At 40.3% G+C, this 26,221-nt stretch overlaps 1 protein-coding gene across 3 annotated transcripts in view; it reads left to right on the top strand.

Moving 5' to 3' along the window:
- Positions 1–26,221, top strand: part of LOC122277452 (valine--tRNA ligase, chloroplastic/mitochondrial 2) — an 84,506-nt gene that overhangs the window by 13,261 nt on the left and 45,024 nt on the right. For 2 of the 3 annotated variants that reach the window (XM_043087429.1, XM_043087426.1), the window contains exons 8-17: positions 4,572–4,624; positions 4,737–4,798; positions 8,433–8,508; positions 9,464–9,547; positions 10,362–10,510; positions 10,614–10,731; positions 10,860–10,976; positions 11,269–11,489; positions 15,374–15,463; positions 15,761–15,872. In XM_043087429.1, the coding sequence (XP_042943363.1) occupies positions 4,572–4,624; positions 4,737–4,798; positions 8,433–8,508; positions 9,464–9,547; positions 10,362–10,510; positions 10,614–10,731; positions 10,860–10,976; positions 11,269–11,489; positions 15,374–15,463; positions 15,761–15,872 (1,082 nt within the window). The remainder of the gene's footprint in view (positions 1–4,571; positions 4,625–4,736; positions 4,799–8,432; positions 8,509–9,463; positions 9,548–10,361; positions 10,511–10,613; positions 10,732–10,859; positions 10,977–11,268; positions 11,490–15,373; positions 15,464–15,760; positions 15,873–26,221) is intronic. The other variant, XM_043087427.1, reaches the window with a different exon arrangement.

Genomic DNA, 26,221 nt, shown 5'->3' with positions numbered 1-26,221 from the left:
CTCGTAAGTGCACTCATTGTGGTCGTAGTAATCACTTAGTAGACTATTGTTGGGATTTACATGGTAGACCATCTGGATCTGCTAATCAGGCCATTTGTCAAGATACTACCTTTCCATCAGCTAGCTCCAACCCACCTCTAGATTCAGATATGATTAGTATATCGAGTGATAAGTATGCTAAATCAGGTACACCATCTGCATGTCTTATCTCATCCACTCAAGATCCATGGATTATCGATTCAGGAGCTAATGAATATATGACCGGTTGGTTTGATTCTTTATTTAATTTAGATGGTTCCTATTTGTATTCTATGGTGCTTATGGCAGGAGCGAAACAACAGGACGTTCGAAGACAGAGCGATCTTTTGAGGATCTTAGATCTCTTTTGTTAGAACATTATTCCTATGGGCCATAGCTATAGATTTTAATGGTCTAGACCTGCATGATTTTCTTGTTTCCTTTTCTTCATCCTAGATAGGTGTTTCTTCTTGTATACCATCTTGTGTATTTGGGCCATGTCTATTCTATTAATACAATCTTTTACTTATAAATAAAAAAGATACTATGAAATTTTAAAAGATTATTACTCTTGCTAATGGTTCTCTCGCTAAGGTTACAGGCGTTGTATCCACTAAGTTCACTGACTCTATATCTTTGTCATCTATTTTATATGCTCTTGGTTTCCCTTATAGTTTGTTGTCCATAATTAGAGATGGTGCCTATCGGGATTGTTCAGAATCTAAGACAGTTGGCTAATACACTGGGGTGCAAGACGACCTCACTTCCTATACCTTGGCCTTCCGTTGGGGGCCGCCTCGAGAGTGGCTTCTATTTGGGATACAGTGATTGATAAAGTGGAGCGTTGCTTGGCAGGTTGGAAGAGAATGTACCTGCCAAAAGGCAGTAGGATTACTCTGATAAAGAGTACACTATCCAACCTACTGACTTATTTCTTGTCCTTGTTTCCTATTCCAGTAAGTGTGGCGCTTCACATTGAGAAATTACAAAGAGATTTTTTGTGGGGTGGAATAGGCGATGAATTTAAATTCCACCTAGTTAGGTGGGAGAAGATATGTAGTCCCATATCTAATGAAGGTTTGGGCATCAGAAACCTGAGATTTTTTAATCAGGTATTACTTGGAAAATGGTTGTGAAGATACCATAAAGAACCAGAAGCCCTATGGAAGATGGTGATTGAGAGTAAATATGGTGGTTTATGGGGAGGATGGTGTTCCAATGAAGTGAGAGGGGCTTATGGAGTGGGCTGGTGGAAACACATAAGAAAAGGATGGGCGGTTTTCTCTCGCCATTCAAGACTATGCCTAGGTGATGGAGCCAGACTTAAATTCTGGCATGACATTTGGTGTGGTAATGGTGCTTTAAAGGATCTATTTCCTGCTCTCTTCAGGATTGCTAATGATTGGGAAATAGCAGGGGGATAAATTAGTGGAACATCAATTCTAGCCGGGCGGCAAATGATTGGGAAGTAGAGAGTATTGAAGCTCTTTTCAGCCTTTTGTATTCCCTCCAAAATAACAATCAGCAGGTTGACTTATTGTGGTGGTTACCTACAAGTAAAGGTATGTTCTTGGTCCGCTCGTTCTATAAGTCTATCACAAGAACCTCCTATTTAGTTACCATGGAAAAAACTCTGGAGACATAAGGCGCCTCTCAAAACTACATTTTTTGTGTGGGCCGCCTCCTTAGGTAAGATCCTCACAACAGATAATTTGAGGAAATGAAGGGTAGTCATCGCAGATTGGTGTTGTATGTGCAAGAATGGGGGGGAGTTGGTGGACCATTTCTTACTACACTGTGATGTAGCTTGTGGGTTATGGAATGAGGTATTTAGTAGACTAGATTTGGGTTAGGTTATGCCTGAGCAGTTGTGGCGGCACTGGCTAGCTAGACAGAATTAAGAGGCAATCAACATATCAAGGTTGTTTGGAAGATGATTCCTATTTGCATCATGTGGTGCGTATGGCAGGGTAATGAACGGACTTTTGAGAACAAAGAGAGATTGACAGAGGAACTAAAAGCTTTCTTTTTTAGAACTTTTTGTACTTGGACCATTGCCTTTAATTTTAATGGTCAAGCCTTTCATGACTTCCTTGTATCTATTGTCCCTAGTTAGTTTAGGGCTTTCTTTGTAACACATGGCTTTGCCTATTCTATTATTAATATATTTTGATTTACTTATAAAAAAAGTTTGTTGTCCATTAGTAAGAAAATTCAAAATCTTCAATGTTTAGTGACTTGATATGAACCCGCGGGATTGGAATCCCTTGAACCCACAATCAATTTGAATTGGCCCCTCTTTATGTGTCTTTCATGATCTCAAGACAGGGAAGAAGATTTGTATGGGACATGAAGCTAGTGGCGTATATTGTCTTGATTTCAAGCATTCACCCACTTGAGCTCCATAAACAGCTGGTGGCCATGCTTTGAAAAACAGATTCTCTTTGTAGTTGGTGATGACAATTGAATCAGTTTTTGGCGGGACGGGTGGTGTGGTGTGGTGATCATGCATTGGAAAGGGCTTTTCCGGTTCTCTACTGTATTGTAGCTAATAGGGAGGCATCAGTGGCAGATATGCGGCTATTTTCTCATGGTTCTCATCAGTGGAATAATCTTTTAAATAGGGATTTTCACGATTGGGAATTATCTATCGTATCAGATTTTTTCAGCCTACCATACTCCATGGGGACTCCTATGGTACAGTGTGATAGATTGAGATAGAGGTCTAATAATCACAAGAAATGTACTATCAAGGCGTACTATAAAATTTTGTCAACACAAGATCATCCTCCATTCCTTTGGAAGAATATTTGGAGGTCTCATGTGCCTTATAAAGTATCCTTTTTTGTATAGAATGTTGCTCTTGGAAAGATCTTGACCATGGACAATCTGAGAAGGAGGGGATGTGTAGTGATGGATTGGTATTATATGTGTAAAAAGAATGGAGAATCTGTGGATTATCTTTTACTGCATTGTGCGGTAACAAAGGTGTTGTGGGATGAGATCTTTCAAAGGGTTGATGTTGCTTGGGTTATGCCTCTGAGGGTGGTGGATTTGTTGGGTTGTTGGAGGAAGATGCTAGGTTGTCATCAAGTGGTAGCAGTGTGGAAGATGATCCCGTTGTGTATCATGTGGTGTATTTGGTCGGAAAGGAATGTGCGTTGCTTTGAAGATAAGGAACGTACAATGGAGGAGCTGAAATTTTTTTTTTTCTCCACACTTTACTGCTTTGGTTTTCCACTATTGTACTAAATGGGGACAATGTTCATGATTTTTTGTCTTTAATTCATTGCTCTTAGAATGTATTTAGGTGTTATTTTGTATACTTCCTGTGTACACGGCCTATATCTATTTCATTCATATCAATAATATTTATCTCTTACTTATATATAAAAAAAAAAAAAAAACTAGACCTGACATCTCTTATGCAGTGAGTGTAGTGAGTCAATTTCTGGAAACACCCAGGGTCTCACATTATGATGCTGTAGTCCATATTCTTAGTTATCTTAAGTGAGCTACTAGGCTTGGTTTGTTGTACAGGCCAAATGACCTTAGAATTGGAGTCTTTTTTAGATGCTAATTGGGCAGGGTCTTCTCCAAATAAAAGATCTAGTACTGGATACTATACCTTTGTAGGAGGTAACTTGGTTACATGAAAGAGGAAGAAACAAACAGTAGTAGCTCATTATAGTGCAAAAGCTGAATACAAGGCAATGACTCACACTACTAGTTAGTGGACATGATTGCAACACTTCCTTCAAGAGATTGGATTTCCAGCTCCTATTCCACTATAGTTATTTTGTGATAATCAAGCTGCAATGCATATTGCCTCTAATCTTGTGTTCCATGAGAGGACTAAACACATAGAGATTGATTGTCACTTCATTTGAGTTAAGATATTGAGTGATGACAATTCTACACCTTTTGTGAAGTCTGCTGATCAACTTGCAGATGTGTTTACTAAGTCTGTGTGTCATAGTCGGTTAAAGTTTATTTGTTTCAAGCTGAGTTTATATGATATATATGCCCCAACTTGAGGGGGATGTTAGAGGGCATTATTGTAATAAGTATAACTTGTGAGGGTATATTCGTCAATTGTATGTCAGTTTATATATATATTGGAACAGTAATGAATAGAGTAAGAGTTTTAGTTGATGAAACTATTTTCCCTCTGGGGTGGGTTTTCTTCATGTTTCACAACGGAGATAATGTGGAAAGAGACAATGAGTGTCTATCACTTCCTTTTTCTTGTTGATATGTAGCTCTAACTCTGCGAATTCTTGCAGTGATTTGTATTTCTTTCGTCTTTTCATATGGACATAATTTTTCTTTTAAGATGTGAAATGGCAAAGGATGGGTTACTGTAAAAAGTTACCTAAATAATTAGTAGGCGGCTAATCCATGGATGCAGTTGGCTTATTGATGCAATCTCTACCATGTCTTGATGGTGATAGAGACGAACAAACTCATAGTTCAAAATGGTTGAAGTTAACCTGTTTCTCTTTCATAATGTTTATGGGTTTCAACCTTTTTTTTTTTTGGTATTGTTTCAGGATCTTACTTGGTAAACTGGTCTCCCAATTTGCAGACTGCAGTTTCAGATTTGGTAAATTCCTTTCTATTCTTGTTTTAATTTCATGCTGGTGACACTTTAATTATATTACAGTTTATATCTGACTTTTCGACATGAGTAGTGAGCCTTTACTTTTTGTGCATAGGAAGTTGAGTATTCTGAAGAATCCGGTACTCTGTACCATATCAAGTATCGTGTTGCTGGAAGGTTGATATCAGAAACTCTTTTTTAAGCTTTTGTCAATATGATCCTAGAATATATAATGCAAATACTTGCTGTTAAGTGAGCCATTTTTGGTTGCATCAATTTGAAATGATCAATTGCCAATTATTTGGGTGAAATTAACTGGCAAATGAACTGATTTCGCATTTGTGAAGGTAGGATTGCTTATGCACAAGGAACTGAATTTGTCCATATTGAATAATGTAAAGATTACACTTCTGCTAGGATTATAAACAACAAAAATTTTGAATACCTTCTACGCAGGAAATAGTGTTGGAAAGTTAGCAACATTTAGGAAATTAAAACTCATGGGTCAACCAAGTATAAAATTGGTGAAACCGAATTGGCCATTTGGGAACCTGCCATGCTATTGTGTATATGGAGGCTTATGGCTTGCAAAGTTGTGGTTTTAAAGCTTGGGGCTATAGAAATTTAATTTTTATGAGTTTATCATGGGATGAGAAGACATTGATTAAAAAAGGTGTTCGTAAATAGATAAAAACATCCACGAATACTCTCTCTCTCTGTTTAATGAGATATGGTATTGTGGAGTTTTATGATCGTTGCCAGTGTTAATGCTCAATTTCTTAATTTTATTACTCGTGCTTTTCTTTTTGTTTTAATGGTAGAATCGAGGAATTTTTTGTTACCTGTAGCTGATGGTATATTAGTAATTCGTATTTAAGAGATTAGTAGAGGGATTTCTTAGGCAGTATCATTGGGTGGAGTTAGTCTCAGGTGGCTATCGTCCACCATGGAAGCCCTACTTCAGGCGAAAGGGTTGTTGGGATTCACGGCCAGCATTTAGCTCTAGCAGAGTTGGGCGATGGAGGTTGATGGGGTCCATAGTTGTTCCGGAAGGAAAGAAAGAGTTAAGGTCTCTGTTTGTGTGTTATTTTTTAAATAAGCTTTTCAACGATTGTAATATAGAGCCTCATGAATGTCAGGTTCCTGGAAATTCAATTTCAAGTGGCACGAGTTATTCCTTCGAAGATTGTGCCAAAATGAGATGCTGGCCAGGATGAATGGAGCTGTTATGTGAGGTGCTGTTGTGATCAAGGCAGTTTCCGGTGTTACTGAAAATGGAAACTAAGAATAATTGTGGGGAGCATGATTTGTGGATAACCTTGAATACTGGAGTCTTTTTTATTTTTTTTTTGATCGGAAAATAAGATTTTATTGATCGTTGGAATAGGCAAAAGCTCAAGTACATGGGTCATATACAAGAGCAACACTTATAAAAAAAAATATACAAGAGGAATGCCTTGGTCTGATGTTCCAGTGGTACAAGAAATTCATGAATAGGCAAAGCCCAATTACACGGGTCATTTAAGTGCTCTGTTACCACCCCTTATGCCAGAATTGTATGAGACCCGTCACCTGCCTTAAATCGGGTGGGATATCTCCATAGCCATTTGCCCATTGTTACTCAGCCCAATAATCGTGCTGTTGAAGTTATATTGGGTGACTCTGCTGGGAAGATATATGGTTGAAATTTCCATAAATTGAGAAACCAGTTGGAGCAGATTTGGGAAGAGGTAGACTTCTTAAACATGTTGATGGAAGTTATAAAGACAGATATGGTGGGCCCAAGATTTAGGTGGGTTGGTGCGGGCTTGACAGTTTGTAATGCCAAAATCAGATGATTTTATTATCCCACATTTTTTGGGCTTAGTCAATGATAATGGTGGGTCGGTGTTGGGTGAAAGATTTGAGGCTGAAGGAGGGAGGGGAAGTTGTCAAAGCCCACCTTATTGGATTTATAAGGCAAAGGCTGTTTCACTGTTATGGATTCCAAAAATAAAGACCCTTCCGATACAAGTCAAGATAAAATACTTTTTTTAGAGGCAAAAGCCTGATTTTTTTCAATGATGGTAACTTGATTGATCCAGTACTTTGAATGGATGGCTTATGAAAAAAGGATTTGAATGAATGCGCATGTTCCTTTTGTTTTTTTAGCTTTCAGGATTTTATTGCTCTTTTTTCTTTTGTTGTTTAGGTGTCTCTCATGTATATGCCTTGTATAGTTGGGTACTTACTACCCTTATAGCTTGTTATAAATAATATTATTGATTTATTTATAAAAAAGAGAAAAACAAATACTGGACAAAAAACGATAATGTTATGTATTTGAAGAAAAATGGGCTGCAGGTGTATTGGTGGAGTGTGCCTGTTTTGGGATTTTGGGGCTTTGTGATAAACACAGGGATAGACAAGTGGGAATGTGATGCTAGAAAAGTGCAGGTACCTGTTTTGCGGAGAATGAGACTATGTTGCACAGAATTATGGGAACCAAATGGGCTAAAGGGAGGGGGGGTTCTTAGGCTTACAAATTTATGGTTTTTGGACTTTGGACTGTGGAAGGAGGTTGAAGTCTATATGCTGAGTATGGTATGAAAATCAAATGCGATAAGAAGATGAAGGAAGATTTTTCTTAAAGAAAACAGACCACAAGTTTCTTGGTGGAGTGTGCCTATTTTGGGGTTTTTGGTTGTTCCGATGAAGGCTAGGGTGGACAAGAAAGAAATATGGCTGATTGTATGCAGAACTTCTGTTTATAGGAAGACTCAACCCTAAAACCCAAGTAGATTAAATCTTAGCCCTTAATTTGACCTGATTCTACATATACATATCAATTCAAATAAGATTGAACACAGAGAAATATCCCTCCAAACTTTTTGCTTGTACTTGCATAAATGACACATCTAAATAACTACACTGCCATTAGCAGTACTATTATTACAAGAGAAATGCTTTAGCCACAAAAGGATTTCACAAAAGTATACTCACAAACTGATGTGGCTGTATGTGGTATGTCAGATTATAAATTTACTTTTATTGTAAAATAGATATAATGTATCAGATGAAGCCACGTCAGTTTGTGAGTTTACTTTTGTGAAATCTCTTTGTAGCTATGGTACTTCTCTTGATACAATAGCCGTGAAAATTACATTACTATATTGCCATGAACAGGAACTTTTTTTCAATGCATGTGTATATTTTTGGCACGTATCACCCTCAAAACAGATTGGAAGGAAACATGTTGTCAAGTTTGGCTTCCACCTTCCCATGGTCTATTGGAATCCCAAACAATACTTTGCGTCAGTTCTTTCTGTGATGGACTGCATTGAAGAGCAATTTACTCTTTTGCCTAAATGCACTTGGGACAAGTCTACCATATGGCTGATGTTATGCACCTTGTTTCAACATAGTTGACTACCTGTTAATCTATTATCGAAGGAAGGTCAGATTGCTGTCACTGAACCACATATTGCTTTCTTCCCAAATCTGAGACAGGCTATCCCTATCTTTCTATGCTTGAAGCTTTTTGAATATATTCCCCATGGATAACTTCTTGCCAAATCTGATCACAGATGGCCTCTGCCAGATTTTCTCTCAGTGAACTTTCATCAGACACGAGTCAGGTTTCCAATAAACATTTATAGGCCGAATGCTAGTGCTTAAGCCAGAACTTCTTCAATAGATCCTTTAACTGTAACCTTTGATGTATTGTGCTGTTTCGAATGCTATAATTGTTGCATATCTTAAACAAGCTATGTTTTATGCACTTACACAGCCTCTTTTGTATATTCATATATTATTTTCCTTTTTCTTGTAGTAGTGACTATCTGACAATAGCAACAACACGTCCAGAAACTTTATTTGGTGATGTAGCCATTGCAGTGCATCCAAAGGTAGGTTAGCTTCGTTTGCCTTGCAGGCTTACTCTTTCAGTAATAAGATTAATGGGCCAAGTGTTTGGAGCTTATGCTTTGCCTTTATGATTGTCATTGTGGTCTTAAACTATCTGTACTGGTGAAGGTTGCTTTGTCACTTTCTGTCCTTGGGATCAAGATTAGTTGCCTTTGTCCCAGTATATAATCTCAAACCTGAGATTCAGAACCTTCCTTTTTCCCTGGATGTATCTCAAACCTGTGGTTCAAACCTTTATTTTCTGCCCCCTTTAAATGATTTATTTAGCTACGTTACTAGGATTTTTTTTGTACTTCCTTACTGGAATTTTTCCTGGAGTTAAAAGTTTATCATGTGTTGAGTTAGTGGCTGACACAAGATTTGTGCAATGGTTGAGGAGGTTGAATTATAACTGAAGATAAGAATGTAAATGTTTTGAAGTGGATTAGAAACAAATCAGTTTTACTGCAAACATATGGATATTATTTTAATGCAATATTGCAAATAAGACCTTATAAGTGACCGTGGAATATACTATCAGCTTGTCTTGCACGTCACCCACTGAAACTAAAATTTGTGTGCACTTATCCATGCACATTGCATTTTGTTCTGTGCACTTATTCAATATTATTTCCTATAATCATTTCAAGAGTATTGTACTTCGTGCCGATTTTGCTCCTTTTAATAATTTTTTCATGAATTAATTAATTTATTTATCTAAACAACACAATATGTGAATATTTATTTTTACTTTCATCATTCAAGTCTACGTAGCAATAAATCAGAAATAAAATTCTACCAGTGTCTGGGTAGATGATGTCAGCCACCATGCTTGAAAATTTGACATTTGTGTGGAAATCATAGACTTATTGTATGCCCCCCTCCTCTTTTCTTTCTTGCACTTTTTGCTGTTCTTTAGATACTTCATGAGCATGCTATATATGTTTACTTTTGCAGGATGATCGATATTCCAAGTATATAGGTATGATGGCGATTGTGCCTATGACATATGGCCGCCATGTCCCTATCATCTCTGACAGGGTAAAAGCTTCTGAAGTTTCTTATTTCGATTGTTATATGCACTGTGCTGGTAGAATAGTACAAGGGCAATATTTGAAGCAGTAGAAATCCATTCATTGAAAACGTATCCCCCCCTTTTTGTATCTTGGGGGAGGGTGTGCCTAGTTTTTTTTCTTTTAATGGAGCTTCCTTCACAGTAACTGGGCCCCACTGCTTTGTCCTAGGCATTTGAAATTACTATGAGACTCTTAAGGAAAATGCTGTGTCATTAGTAAACTGAATTTTACTTACTAGTATATTTCTGATTCAATCCCTTGATTACTGATGCTCTCCTGTTCTCAAGTCATAATTGCTTTATGGGCTTCTTTTGGTTCCTAGAAAATAGAATGTAGATCATTAATGAGGTTGTGCATTATGTGGTGCACTTGGTCGGAAATGAATGTGAAGATAGGGAGCGCACTATGGCGGAGCTTCAGAATTTTTTCTTACAAACGTTACGGCTCTGGTTTTCAGCCATTGTGCTTAATGGAATCAATGTTCATGACTTCTTATCTTTAATTTAGGGCTCTTAGAATGTATTTAGGCGTTTCTTCTGTACACTCTGTGTACATAGGATATGCCTATTTCATTCACTTCAATAAAATTTACCTCTTACTTAACCCAAAAAAAAAAAAAAAAAAAGAAATTCCTGGAGAATGAATGCTTAGGAGGTTTGTCAAATTTTGCTAAGTAGACATATTCTCTTAATTTTCATACTCTTATTCCTTACACTTATTTCATATAATTCCTGGTTAGCAATTTCTTCTAGTTTACTTTTTCCTGCTACGTCTGACAGCAAGTTGATAAAGACTTTGGAACTGGTGTACTGAAGATAAGCCCTGGACATGATCATAATGATTATCTTCTAGCAAGAAAGCTTGGTCTCCCTATACTTAATGTCATGAACAAGGATGGGACACTTAACGAAGTTGCTGGATTATACTGGTAATCTTTTAAACTAGCTCTATTTGATTGCTGTACATGCATCATATTGGGGAAAGCTTTCTATGCTCTGCCTAACATATGACATTGACATTTCTAATAATAGCGGCCTTGATCGGTTTGAGGCCCGGAAGAAGCTGTGGGCAGATCTGGAGGAGACGGGATTGGCTGTGAAAAAGCAACCGCACACTCTACGGGTTCCCAGATCCCAACGTGGTGGAGAAGTGAGATGTTACTTTAGTTTGCTAATTTGAACATTTCATTGAGATAATGGATGGCCATTCCATTGTGAATTTCTTCCCATGATGTATTTTCCCTACTCTCTTTTCCGCTTCCCCTCTTCCTCCACCAGATAATAGAGCCACTAGTTAGCAGGCAGTGGTTTGTTAGCATGGAGCCCCTGGCAGAGAAAGCTCTTCTTGCAGTTGAAAAAGGAGAATTAAGCATTATTCCTGAAAGATTTGAGAAGGTATTGTTATGCACGTATATCTGTATTCGTGCATTTAAAGTGCACTAGAAAGCTTTTCTCTTTGTATTATCTGTTGGCCATTTTAGTTTTATTTTACTGTTATTTCTAAATTATGCAGCTTCTGCCTTGATCTCCAATGCTTCACCATTTGAGTGTGGCTTATCTTAGAATTTTAATAACGAAGATGATGGATTTTTTAAAAAAAACAATTGTCACATAAAAACATATATGTTTAATCAGGGCACGTTCATACCATTGGCTAATCTTTAACATGATTTTGTTATTGTTGCAGATCTACAATCACTGGCTATCAAATATTAAGGACTGGTGTATAAGCAGACAACTCTGGTGGGGACACCGCATACCTGTTTGGTACATTGTGGGAAAGGACTTTGAAGAAGAATATATAGTTGCTAGGAGTGCTGATGAAGCTCGTGAGAAAGCTTGTCAGAAGTATGGAAAAGATGTAGAAATATATCAAGATCCAGATGTTCTTGACACATGGTTTTCCAGGTCTATTTCTAATACTGCTAAGGATTCACATTTTTTATTGTGAAAGCATTGAATCCTAACAACTACAAATGATACTACTAAACTACATGTTGTATGAAAGTTTTGCATTTAATTATTGTTGCAATGGATTGTCATGTTTCGCAAATGGCTTATGATTTGTGGAAGAAGTTGTTAGTCAAACTGTTGTAGAGCAAGTGATGACAAGTTTACTTTTTGAACTTTTTGTTTCTTTATATATACTGAAAATTTTTGAGTTTTCATGATTCTTAAAAAACAAAAAAAACTTAGCATGACATGGTGCTTTACTCGGTGTTGTTAATGCCTTCTCTAAATTCAATGGCCTTTTTACTCTTTCTATCTAGGTGTCTCTAACGTATACTTCCTATGTACTTGGTAACACCTTTCGCTCATTAATAAATTTATCTTATAATTTTTTTTTTTGAAGAAGTTTTGATCTGGAATTGACAATGAATTAAAGTTGCAACTTGTTTGGTGGTCTAAGGTACGCACCCCAAGCTTGTTGGGTGGTTTGGGATTAGAAATTTGCTTTTATTCAAGCTTTATGGGTGAAATGGTTATGGCGTTATGTCATGGAGAGAGGCTTGGCAGATGGATGGTTGTGAAGTAAAATATGGAAACATGTTGGCAGTTGGCATTCAAGTGGGTTGGTGGGCCTTATTATTATTATTTTTTTTTGGGGGGTGGGGGGTGGGGTGGGGTTGTGTTGAGGTGTGGAAGAATATCAAGAAAGGGCGGGGGATTTTTCTTGTTTCACTAGATATGAGGTGGGTGATGGGACGTAAAAGTAAACAGAAAGCATGTAGTTTGTTCTTAATTCTTTTCTCTTCGATATTGAACCAGTGGTTTAACAGGATGTTGCAAGAAAGGCACTTATAATCTAAATCCTGGTCATGCATGTTTGAAGTCATGATTGTATAATTGTTACTTGGAGCAATAAACCAAATTCTGTTGCTGCTTAAACTTATTGATATTTGACTGTAATTATGTCACATCTTAGCCAAATAATTAGAATCTTGAAATTGAGAATCATTAGATGTACACCTGTGCGATGCATAAGTAATTATGAAGTCTTTAATTTTATTATATTCCCCTACCTCATTGTCATGAGAAGTTTGTCATATTTGTAAATTTATACACACAGAGAAAAAAAAGGGGGGAGAGAGAGAGAGAGAGAGAGAGAGAGAGAGAGAGAGAGAGAGAGAGAGAGAGAGAGAGAGAGAGAGAGAGAGAGAGAGAGAGAGCATCATGTTGACTATCTATGTTGGTCATTGGAGTTAGGCCAGTATAGCTCAGAAGAACAACCAGAAAGTGGGCACAAAGACAACAACTTCAGATGTTGGGCCTGGAACTGGAGTCTCAGTTGCCATAGCTTATTGTGCAGAGATGGCCACCAACACCACCTTATTGCGACAAGGAGTTTCATCTCTAAGAAGGTAGATTTATTGAAATCTGGAATGGTTCCTGTTGGCTTGGCTAATAATTTAAACGATTTGGCTGCCATCCTAGGCTGCAAGATGTCATTCTTGCCCATGAAGTACCTTGGTCTCCCTTTGGGGGCTCCTCATAAATCCAAAGCAATGTAGGATGGGATTGTTGAAAAGATCGAATGTAGATTGGCGAGTTGGAAGAGGATTTACTTGTGCAAAGGTGGTAGTCACCTTAATCAAGAGCATGTTATCCAATCTCCCAACATACTTCCTATCTTTATTTCCTTTGCCTGTAGGGGTGGCAAACAGATTGGAGAAGATTTTTCATGATTTCTTGTGGGGAGGTTTAGAGGATGAGAAAAAAATTCCATTTGATTAAGTGGGATAAGATCTATACCCCTTTATCTTGTGGTGGGTTGGGGGTTAGAAAATTGAGAACCTTCAATAATGCACTATTAGGAAAATGGTTATGGCGGTATCATTGGGAATGGGATGCTCTTTGGAGGAATGTCATCGATGTTAAATATGGGAGTATTTGGGGAGGTTGGTGTTCTAATGAAGTAAGAGGGACTTATGCTGTGGGTGTTTGGAAATCTATTTGCAATGGTTGGGAAGGTTTCTTCAGTTATTTCAGATTTGAGGTGGGAAGGGGAACATGAATCAGATTCTGGCATGGTATTTGGTGTGGTGATGTTGCCTTGACGATTGCTTTTCCCTCTCTTTATAGAATTGCGTTGGATAAGGATGCCTTAGTGTTTGACAACATATACATTTCTACTGATTCTTTTCAATGCTCTGTGAGGTTTATTAGAGCTGCCCATGATTGGGAGGTGGGGCATATTACTGAATTTTACAGAGCATTATACATGTTGAATTTAATGGCTGGAGGGGAGGACAAGTTGCTTTGGATACATACGGGGAATAACAACTTCTCGGTCAGATCCTATCATAAGGTTATGTCGACCCATTCTTCCATTGCCTTGCCTTGGAAGTGCATTTGGAGGAGTAATGTTCCTCTCAAGGTTGCTTTCTTCGGCTGGCTGGCATCTCATGGGAAAATATTGACTACCGACAAGCTGAGTAAGCGTGGCCATATAACAGATTGGTGTTTCATGTGCAAAAGTAATGGGGAATTGGCGGATCATCTGCTTCTTCATTGTGAAGTAGTTAAGGTTTTATGGGATGAAATTTTCACTAGGCTTGGTATGGCATGGATAATGCCTAGGAGGGTGATAGATCTATTGTCATGTTGGAGAGGAGTTCGGGGCAATTGTCACATCGCAGCGGTTTGGAAGATGGTGCCTCTATGTTTAATGTGGTGTACTTGGAATGAGAGGAACGGTCGCTATTTTGACAATTAGGAACGCTCATCGGAAGGGTTTAGGAACTTTTTCTTTCAGACATTGTTGTGTTGGGCTTCAGCTACTGTATCAAATGAGACGAGTTTTAATGACTTTTATGCTGTTTTCACAGCGCTTAGCTTGTAATTAGGTTCATCTCTTGTATACTTCCTGTGTACTTGGGCCTTGCCTAATTACGTGGTTTAATAAATTCTTGTACTTAATAAAAAAAAATCTCTTAGAAAGAAGCCAGTTTTTTAAACTTTCATGACCACCCAATCAAATGAGTTCCAAGAAGCTGCAACATTGTTTGGAGTACCATTGATAACTGAAAAGATGACAATCTGCTATACCTCTCCAAGTTGACAATGAAACCAAAAATAACACCTTAAATGGAAGACCAAGACCTGTAGAGAAGTAAGCAGAATTGGAAAAGACTTCCAATTAAGCCTTAAAACCGAATGGCCTGGAAACTGAACAGTCTAGAAACTGAATGGTGTTTAGGGAAATAATTTAATGTTTGAGATTATTATCCAAGTGTTTTAATAACATTTAATAACCTGGAAACTGAATAGTTCTGATAAAATTAAGTTATGAAAATAAGCAGCAGTAACTGACTGGAAGTGCAAGAGACGGGAAGTGTAAGAGACAGCTAATGATTTGGTAATGAAGGGTGGAAGTAGATGGGAAGTGCAAGAGACGGGAAGTTAGAGAGAGCTAATGAGGGGTAATAAAGGATGGAAGTTGATGGGAAGTGCAAGAGATGGATGATAAAGTGGTAATAAAGGGTGGAAGTGTAAATGTGCTGGTATTATAATTATGGAATAATAAATAATTAAAATGAAAACATACAAATGCTTAGGTGGCACAATATTTTATGAAGGCTGCCTCAGCTTTTATTTACTGTAATAGATTTGTCTTCCGTCCTATAGCTTTATTAAATTTCAGCTCTTTTTACTGGTAACTTTAAGGATATGGCAGCTGTTCTGCTTTGTGGTTCTACATTTATCTGTTAAAAAACACTCATACTCTCATACTCGCACGGGCCCCCTATATTTTCCTTTGACTAAGCATATTTTCTTACTCGTGTGTTCAGTGCGCTATGGCCTTTTAGTACCCTTGGATGGCCAGACGTGTCAGCAGAGGATTTTAAACGGTTTTATCCAACAACAATGCTTGAAACTGGGTAATGTTACTCCCTACCTAGCTTCCACTGTGCTTACTCTCTCTCTCTCTCTCAGAGTGAAACAGTTAGTTTCCTAGGTTCTTTACTTGTATTGGGGTGGAAAGCAGCACCGCAAATTGCATTCTGTTGCCGATGAATATAGTTGATAATGTACTGCTAACATACATATTTTTGGTCCATATTGCACTTTTTTTTTTTTTTATAAATTATTTTATTTTATTTTTATAAATGTTTTTTATTTTTTATTTTTTTATGTGAGAGGATATGGGAAGTGATATTTCTTTCATGTTTGGACAGGCATGACATATTGTTTTTTTGGGTGGCGAGGATGGTCATGATGGGAATTGAGTTCACAGGGACTATTCCATTCTCATACATTTATCTACATGGACTCATCCGAGACTCACAAGTAAGTGTAGTGCATGAGTAAAGTTTTGGCATTGATATTGTTTATACAAAGCTGCAGCCCTTAATGAATAATCTTTATAGACTTTTATCTCAAAGTTCGTTTTACATACCTTCATTGTAGACTTCTTTATAATTATTTAAATAGGACTGTCCAATTAGGCCATGGTAGTACTATAGGAAGCCGCAGAACGAAAACCAAGGCTTGGAAAAAGGGTTTGATTCAGGCCGATTCAAATTGAGTTGTTCAGAAATTGAATTGATTTTAGTGAACTTTTTGAATCGTTTACTAAACTGCTTCAATCGACTGATTTAGGCAGATTCAAGCCGACTTTAGACCGATTTGAACCGATTCCGACTAATTTGAACCGATTCCGACAAATAGGGTTCCTTTTTGTGTTTCCCAATCTCTAAAAACTTTTTCTCTTTGTACATGGTGTGAAAAAGTTTACGTTTTTCATTTTTGTTTCGTTCCGTCGCTGTGGAGGATGGTGTAGTTACTGTGCATTACGACGACGGGAGTTACATATGGTTTTCGTAAAGGATTTTGTGATTGAAACAAAGTTTTTCTCGGTTGTACGAGAAGGGGGACTGATTCGTATCACTGAGCGAGGGAGGAGACGCAAGCAGGAGCTTCTGCTGGGGTTAGGCACTGCAAAATGGCATGAGAAAGCGTTGGTGGATTGTGCGAAAAGTGACTGTAGAGATTTTTATACGTCAACAAGGGAAGGTTCTTGGAGTTTTATCGTGCTGCGACGCTCAAATGATCGTGGAAACTTTCTGGAAGTTGCCGTTTACGGGGAAGGAGGTCGCCAAAATTTCATTATTATTCTTGAAGATGAGGGGGGATGGGGCTGGAGAATTATGGGGGAGGTGTTAAGGGAGGCCCTTACCGGCATAGAGGTACAGAGAAGGCCGTGGGAAGACACGGAGGGGAGGCCGAAATCGTATAAAGAAGCACTTACCACGGCAGGGTCACATGCTGGCTTGAGGAAGGGGTATGGTGACAGTGACGTGCATCGTGCCCCTCGAGAGAGAGAAGGTGGTAGAGACGTGCGCGAGGTACACTGCATGGTGAAGGAAATTCAGGCTCAGTTGGGTTATTTGCAGAAGGAGGTGGCTAAGGTTCTGAGAATTGTCGGGGCTATTAAAGGGATGGAAGAAACGGTGAGTTTTGGGGATGCTTTTAAAAAGGATTATAATAAGGCTTTAAGTAACGGGCTGGGCCAGAACCAGGCCCGGGAACATTTTAATTATGAGGGCCGAGTTAGGCAAGGGCCTAAGCCCGTCTCACTTAAACCGACCCGGAAGGAGTGGAAAGCACGGGTAGAGCCCCGTACCGTGCCCGTTTCGTCGACGCACAGCTTGCAGCAGGTAGAGGAGGTGCCGGAATCTTCCATGCGAAGAGGACAGCAACAGAAACTGCCGACGGCTACTACAGATGTCGCCGACAGCTTGGAAAAGGCAGAGACAACGCCGGGCCAGCAGGAGAAAGTTCCGACAGAAGTTGAGGTGGACATCCCATCACCACCGAGACCTGTTCTCCCCTCCGAAACTGGACAGACAGCACCGATGGAGTGTGGGGGAGGGGATGATTGCTCAGAAAGGACACCTGCACTGTACGAAGAAGATAACCAGTTGGAAGAATGTGAAACAGGGGGCAGTGAGTTCTCGGCCAGCGAAGACAATTTCCTTTCAGATGAAGAGAATGGACGTAAGAATACAGAACTTACGGAGGTGGGTTTCGTGCTTGGGGAAGAACTTATGGAGGAACAGATGGACGTAAGAATACAGAACCCTGTCCCATTAAACTACCTGTTTCCAGATCAAGCTCGTGTCTCGGACTGGGTCTTCAACACAGTAAAGGACATACAAGGTATTGTGGGTTTGAGGTGTGATGGGTATGAGGAGCAGTTCATGGCTTTACTTACCGCTATTGAAGCGGGTCATCAACAACAGAGGAAGATAGGGTCTAAGAAACAGCGGGAGCTCAACAGACTAACCTGGTCCATGAACTCTGAAGGTAGTTCTAGTAGGGATAGGATGAAAGGGAAGGGGCTAGTCTATCCTAAATGAAACCAAAAATTGTTTCATGGAATGTACGGGGACTTAATGAGGCGAATAAACGGCTACAAGTAAGAAACTTGCTGCGAGGGTGGAAGGCAGACATCATTTGTTTACAGGAGACGAAATTGGAAGTAATAAGTACAAGAATCGTACGAAGTATATGGAGTTGCGTACACGTTGATTGGGTTTATCTGGCTTCTAACGGGGCCTCAGGAGGTATATTGGTTATGTGGGATCAACGAGTGGTGGAGAAAAGGGCGGAGTTTATAGGGCAATTCACGGTGGCATGCTCCTTTAGGAGTGTGGCAGATGATTTTTTGTGGGCTTTTGCAGGGGTTTATGGCCCAAATGCATATATTGACCGGAGTCTTTTATGGGATGAACTAGCTGGAGTTTACAGCTGGTGGGACCTTCCGTGGTGCATTGGCGGGGACTTTAATGTAACAAGATTTCCCAGTGAGAGTCATGGCAATAGAAGAATGCGCTCCGCAATGTCACGCTTCTCGGAATGCATATTTGAGTTAAACTTAGTGGATCTGCCAATGGCGGGGGGCCCTTGTACGTGGGCCAACAATCAGACATGGTCCAGATTAGATAGATTCTTAATCTCCTTGGAGTGGGAGATTCATTATCCGGAGGCTTGGCAAAAGAGACTACCACGTCTTTGTTCAGATCATTGGCCTATCTTGTTGGATTGTGGTGGGATACAGAGAAGACTCCGATATTTTAAGTTTGAAAACATGTGGTTGAAGTCGGAAGGATTTGTGGATAGGGTGCGACAATGGTGGTCTTCCTATCATTTCCAGGGTACTCCCAGCTTCATGCTTGCGGGTAAACTGAAAGCATTAAAACAAGATTTAAAGAACTGGAATAAACAATCTTTTGGTGATATTGGAGCACGCAAGGAAAGTAAGTTTAGGGAGATTCAAGAGCTCGAAAGGCTAGAAGAATATAGGACCTTAACGCAGGAGGAATCAGCCCAAAAAGTAGGGCTGATCGCAGAACTTGAGCAGATCATTATACTAGAAGAGACTTCGTGGCGGCAAAAGTCGAGGGCTTTATGGCTGAAGGAAGGAGACCGCAGCACTAAATTCTTCCACAGGGTAGCCAACTCCCACAGGAGATACAATAATATAGTGATGCTGAAGATTGATGGGGTAGATTGTAAGGATGAACAAAGTATTAACAATCATGTAGTTTGTTTTTTTGAATAGCTTCTTACTGAGCAGGTGGGTTGGCGGCCTAAGCCCAATGGGCTGATATTCGACTCTATTGACTCTATGGACAGCAGCAGTTTGGAGAGGCCTTTTGAGGAAGCTGAGGTTTTTGAGGTGGTGAGGAAGATGGCTAAAGATAAGGCTCCGGGTCCAGATGGGTTCTCTATGGGTTTTTTTCAATCATGCTGGGATGTACTAAAGGAAGATCTCATGAAGGTGTTCCAGGAATTCCATTCCATCGGTAAATTTGAGAAAAGCCTAAACACCACTTTCCTTGCTTTGATACCGAAGAAGGCCGGGGCAGTGGAGATTAAGGAATTCCGACCTATTAGCCTTGTAAATGGGGTTTACAAGATCCTTTCTAAGGTTCTTGCGAATCGTCTTAGCAAGGTTGTTGGAAAAATCATCTCAAAGCCCCAAAATGCTTTTGTAAAGGATAGACAGATCCTAGATGCGGTTCTTATTGCAAATGAATGTCTGGATAGTAGACTGAAAGCGGGTAATGCAGGGATCCTTTGCAAGCTAGACATGGAGAAGGCATACGACCATGTTAATTGGGATTTCCTAATTGACATCCTTGGAAGATGTGGTTTTGGAGAAAGATGGCGATCTTGGATCCATTGGTGTATATCTACGGTGAAATATTCAGTGTTGATAAATGGAAGACCAACTGGTTTTTTTCAACAGCACACGTGGCCTAAGACAAGGAGACCCGCTGTCTCCATTACTCTTTGTTGTGGTGATGGAGGTTTTGAGCAAAATGATCTCAACCCTGGTTGATAATAGGCGAGTGACCGGATTCCCGGTTGGATCCCCGGGTGGGGGAGTTCTTAATATCTCACATTTACCTTTTGCAGATGATACCCTTATTTTCTGTGAGGCTGATTACAACCAGGTCCGAGTCTTGAAGGCACTTTTACTTTGTTTTGAAGCAACGTCAGGATTGAAAGTGAACCTTGATAAATTAGAGATGGTGCCTATTGGAGGTGTGCAACGTCTAAGATTTTTGGCGAATATTCTAGGGTGTAAGATTTCCGCACTTCCTATGACTTACCTTGGTCTTCCGCTGGGGGCTGCCTCGAGAGCGGCTCCACTATGGGATACAGTGATTGAGAAGGTTGAGCGCAGATTAGCAGGGTGGAAGAGAATGTATTTGTCAAAAGGGGGTAGGATTACCTTAATCAAGAGTACTCTATCTAACCTGCCGACCTATTTCCTGTCCTTGTTCCCTATTCCAGTAAGAGTGGCACTTCATATAGAGAAACTGCAGAGGGACTTTTTGTGGGAAGGCCTAGGTGAGGAATTCAAATTCCACCTAGTAAGGTGGGAGAAGGTGTGTAGACCTCTCTCTTATGGCGGTTTGGGCATCAGAAATTTGAGAACCTTTAATCGGGCGCTACTCGGAAAATGGCTGTGGAGATACCATAAAGAACCAGATGCGCTATGGAAGATGGTAATTGAGAGCAAATATGGTAGTCTTTGGGGGGGATGGTGTACCAATGAGGTGAGAGGGGCATATGGAGTGGGACTGTGGAAATATATAAGAGGAGGATGGGTGGTGTTCTCTCGCCATACAAATTTTCGTCTCGGAGACGGGACTAAGATTAAATTTTGGCATGATACTTGGTGTGGAAACAGTGCCCTAAAGGACCAATTCTCGGCCCTCTTCAGGGTCGCAAGGGATAAGGAGGTTTCAGTAGCGGAGGTCATGGGAATGGTTGGGTAACAAATCCAGTGGAACATCAACTTCAGCTGGGCGGCACATGATTGGGAATTGAACAGTTTTGCAGCATTTTACAGCCTCTTGTACTCACTCAAACGGAGCAACCAGCATGCAGATTTACTATGGTGGAAGCCTACAAGTAAAGGATGTTTCTCGGTTCGCTCGTTCTTTACATCTCTCTCGCAAGGGTCCCCCATCCAGTTCCCTTGGAAAAAGATTTGGAGACATAAGGCGCCTCCCAAAGCAGCTTTCTTCGCGTGGACCGCGTCCTTGGGTAAGATTCTCACAACGGACAACTTGAGGAAAAGGAGGGTGATCATCTTAGATTGGTGTTGCTGTCAAGATAAGTGAAACAAAGGATGAATGGCCGAATAGTTGGCCTTCTGATTTCTCTCTATTATATAAACTGTACAAGGAATTCTATACATGGAAAGAGCTAAGTATATGCTACGGTTATTCCTATACAATCTGTCAAATATTAAGTTAATTACACGGAAGAGTAAATCACGTAAATAAGTATGAAACAAATATGGAAATAAATATGGACAGCAAAGCTGTCCATTGACAGCCCCCCTCAAATTGAGGCGGGTTGATCAACAAGCATCAATTTGCTACTTAGGAAGCAGTGTCGATGACGAGTAAGAGCCTTGGTGAAGATATCAGCAATTTGTAGATCAGTAGAAATGTGGGGAAGAGTGATAACACGAGCGTCGAAGGCTTCACGAATAGAGTGACAGTCAACTTCAATATGCTTGGTGCGCTCATGATAGACAGGATTGGCCGTGATCTGAATAGCACTTGTATTATCGGCATGTAAAGGAGTAGGATCAGTCTTAGAGAAGTCTAACTCAGCAAGCAATCCTCGAAGCCAAATAATCTCGGAACAAGCAAGAGACATCGCGCGGTACTCAGATTCGGTAGAGGACTTAGAAACTCTGTCTTGCTTCTTACTCTTCCAGGAGATCAATGCATCACCTAAGAACACACACCAACCAGTGATGGACCGACGTGTATCAGCACATCCAGCCCAATCAGCATCGCTATAAGCAACAAGACGGGGAGAATTTCCTGCAGGAAAGAATAAGCCACGGGCAGAAGTGCCCTGAACATAGCGTATGATCCTACGGACAGCAGCCAAATGAAGATGACGAGGAGTCTGAAGAAACTGACTAACTTGCTGTACAGCAAAAGAAATATCTGGTCTAGTGATGGTGAGATAGACAAGGCTACCCACCAATTTCCGATATAAACTAGGATCAACAAGTAAGTCACCCTCCTCTTTGCGAAGCTTGATATTTAACTCCATGGGAGTATCGACAGAGGTAGCTTCCTGCAGTCCAGCTGTAGCCACCAAATCACTAGCATACTTGTGTTGATTAAGTGAAATACCCGAGGAACTACGATGCACCTCAAGACCCAAAAAATATGTGAGAGACCCAAGATCTTTCATATGAAAGGATTCTGAGAGATGAGTCTTAAGCTGGACAAGTAAAGCAGAATCAGAACCAGTGATCACAATATCATCAACATAAACCAAAAGGACAACAATACCCATGTCCGATTTCCGAAGAAATAATGAAGTGTCATACTTGCTCTGCTTGAAGGAAAATTCTAATAAAGTGGTTCGAAATTTATCAAACCAGGCCCTCGGAGCTTGTTTGAGACCATAAAGAGAGCGACGAAGTTTACACACATTGGAGGTCGGAGAGGGAAACAATCCCGGAGGTGGCTTCATATAAATACACTCTTTAAGATCCCCATGAAGAAAAGCATTCTTAACATCCATCTGATGTAGTGGCCAATCATTGGAAGCAGCAAGAGCTAGAATCGTACGAACAGTAGTCATCTTAGCCACAGGAGCAAATGTCTCCTCATAATTGACACCATATTCCTGATTATTCCCAAGAGCAACAAGCCGAGCTTTATAACGATCCAAACTCCCATCAGAGCGAACCTTGACTGAGTAAACCCATTTGCAACCCAGAGGAACTATAGTGGAAGGACAAGGCTCAATGTCCCAGGTGTGATTGGCCTCTAGAGCTGCAATTTCTTCCTGCATAGCTTGTCGCCAACAGTCATGCTTGACAGCATGTGAGTAGCATGTAGGAATATCAAAATTGGACAATGCAGCAGTCAGAGCTGAAACAGAATTGCCAGAAGAAAACCCATACCTATCCGGGGGTACAGACACTCGAGAAGAGCGACGTACCAAAGGCTCTGGAGGTGCAGCAACTGACTGATGCTGATGTATGTTAGGATCAGATATCGGATTAGCCACCGGAAGAGACTGTGAGCGGGAGCGTCTCGTATACACCATACCTGGTTTAAAGCGAGAACTGACATGATGAAGATCTGAGAGCTGCTGCTCAAAGGAGGGAAGGACCACAGTAGAAGAAGAGGGCACAGATGACACAGGAAAGAAATGTTGATTTTCAAAGAAAATAACATTTCGAGAAATGCGTGTACGATGTAAAGTAGGATCATAGCAAACAAATCCCTTTTGACACACATTATATCCCAAGAATGCACACCGAACAGATTGAGCAGATAATTTATGTCGCTCATGAGAAGGTAAATGGACAAAACATACACAACCAAAGATACGGAGATTATCATAACTAGGTTGCTGAGCAAACAAGCGGAAATAGGGAGACTCCATTTGTAATACTTGGGAAGGTAAACGATTAATCAAATGAGTAGCAGTTTTTAGAGCCTCAACCCAGAACATGGATGGAACAGAAGATTCTAACAAAAGAGTACGTACCACATCAAGAAGATGACGATTTTTGCGTTCGGCTACTCCATTTTGTTGGGGAGTAGCGGGACATGAACGTTGGTGAATAATACCTTTAGAAGCCAAAAAAGCCTGAAACTCAGTAGACAAATATTCACCACCAGAATCTGTACGTAAAGTCTTAATAGTCGCAGAAAATTGATTGTCAACATACGCTAAAAAATCAGTGAAAGTACGAAAAACCTCAGATTTAGAACGAAGGAAATAAACCCAAGTGAATCTGCTATAATCATCAATGAAAGTCACATAGTATTTGAATTTGTCATGTGAACTAACCGGGGAAGGTCCCCAAACATCACTATGAATAAGCTCAAAACAACTAGAAGCTCTACTGGCATGCAAAGGAAATGGAAGAATTTTGCTTTTGCCAAGTTTACAAGAATCACACTGAAAAGATAAAGAATAACATTTTTTATTATCAAGGAAACCAGAGTGCAATACATGAGATAGGATCTGAGTATTGGGATGGCCTAAACGACGATGCCACACCATACTTAGATCAGGAACATTATTACAAGCAAAAGACTTAATAGAAGAAACTGGAGAAAATGACGGAACAGGTAAAAATAGTGGAAACAAGCGCCCCACTTTAGGTCCCTTCGCGATCGGCTCCCCCGTTACCTGGTCCTGCACAACACAACCATCACCAGAAAAATTAACAGCACAATTGTTATCAACTAATTGACCAACAGAAATAAGATTCGTGGAAAGCTGAGGAGCAAGAAACACATTAGTAAACGTAGATGAGGCATCTCCGACAGCAGCTATGGGTAGAGAACTGCCATTGGCAGTCTGAATAGCAGAGTGACCAGCATAGGGCCGAACATGACACAAAGATGTGGGAGTATTCGTCATGTGATTAGAAGCCCCCGAGTCTACATACCAAAGTGTCGTAGAATTGTTACCTTGAAAACCCATCGCAGATAAAGCGGAAATGAGCATCTGTTGCACCATTTCAGGGGTGCAGTAAGTGGCGGCAGAGGGTGCAAGATCAGAAGAAGCACCTGAAGAAGAGTCGTGAGCTACAGAAGTTGCTGCAGGAGGAACAGTAACAGAAGTCTGAAAAGCTTGGGCCTGACGATTCTGAGGACGAATACGGCATTCTTTGATAATGTGACCCTTTTTCTTGCAATAAGAACAATACTTTTTAGGACAATTGGCAGCAATATGCCCATATTCCTTGCAGCAGAAACACTGCAGATTTTTAGAAGTCATAGAGGATCCTCGTCCTTGGGCAGCATAAGCCACAGTGGTCGTCCCGGAACTGCCATGAGAGTGCTCCAGAAGAACTTGAGTACTAAGACGTTGTTCTTCGCGAAGTAACTCACCAAAACAAACATCAAGAGAAGGAACAGGAGATCTATTCAGTAGAGAGGAGCGAACAGATTCATATTCCGGGCGCAGTTTCATAAGAAACTGATCACGCCGGCTAGTCTTATGAAGCTTCTGAATAGTCGAAAGAGCGGCAACAGGAACACCCGCTATAACCAAATCAGTATATTCATGCCAAAGAGTCAAAAAAGCCGAGTAGTAGTCTTGGATGGAAAGACTACCATGTTGAAACATGGCAATCGCATGTTCCAACTGAAAGCGACGGGCATCATTATCTTGATGATAAACTGTCTTCAAGTAATTCCACATGGATTGAGCGGAGCGATGCGCCCGCAAGTTGATAACAATATGTGGCTCCACTGAACCAAGAAGCCAAGACATAATCCGAGCGTCAAGAACAGCCCATGAAGGAATAGTCTTGGGTTTGTCAGAAGTGGATGGTTCGTCGACATCGGTACCGTCAATATGACCCCAAAGATCTTTTCCCTTTAGAAAAAGTTCAAACTGAAAAGCCCAAGTAGAGTAATTTTTGCCAGTAAACTTGACACATACAGGTGCAGAGTCCATTGCAAACAAAAAATGGAACCCGAGACAGCAAAAATGGCAGAAAATAAATCGAAATAAAAGGAGGAAATAAAACTGGTACCGAAAAAAAATCACAAAAGCCGAGAAAAAAAATAATGCCACGAGTGTTCTGTGAGGGCCACGAAGATACAGACGTCCAAACCAAACAGAGGTGCCGAAAAAATACCAGAAACTTGCGCCGAAAACCAGGAAGAAGCAGAATAGTGCACGGAAACAAGAACCGAACCCAAGAGATGCAGCAGAAGGTGCCGAAATCAAGCACAGAACTAGCAAACAGCAAGGCCGAAATCCCCAAGACTGAAACAGACCCAGCCGAGAACCACCAAACCAGAGACAGAAGGTGCCGAAAACACCAAATGGAACAGACCCAGCCGAGAAACACCAAACCAGAGACAGAAAGTGCCGAAAACTCCAAATAAAACAGACCCAGCCGAGAATCACCAAACCAGAAAGCAGAGAGAAAAAAAAGACTGGGACGTCGGGACACCAAAAAAACACCGAAACACGAGAGAAGCCGAGACCAAGAAAAAAAAAATTCCGAGAGGGACAAGAACCTTAGGCTCTTGATACCATGTCAAGATAAGTGAAACAAAGGATGAATGGCCGAATAGTTGGCCTTCTGATTTCTCTCTATT

This window comes from Carya illinoinensis, chromosome 9 (assembly GCF_018687715.1).
Source record: "Carya illinoinensis cultivar Pawnee chromosome 9, C.illinoinensisPawnee_v1, whole genome shotgun sequence".
Taxonomy (NCBI): domain Eukaryota; kingdom Viridiplantae; phylum Streptophyta; class Magnoliopsida; order Fagales; family Juglandaceae; genus Carya; species Carya illinoinensis.
This window is presented reverse-complemented; position numbering and strand designations above follow the sequence as displayed.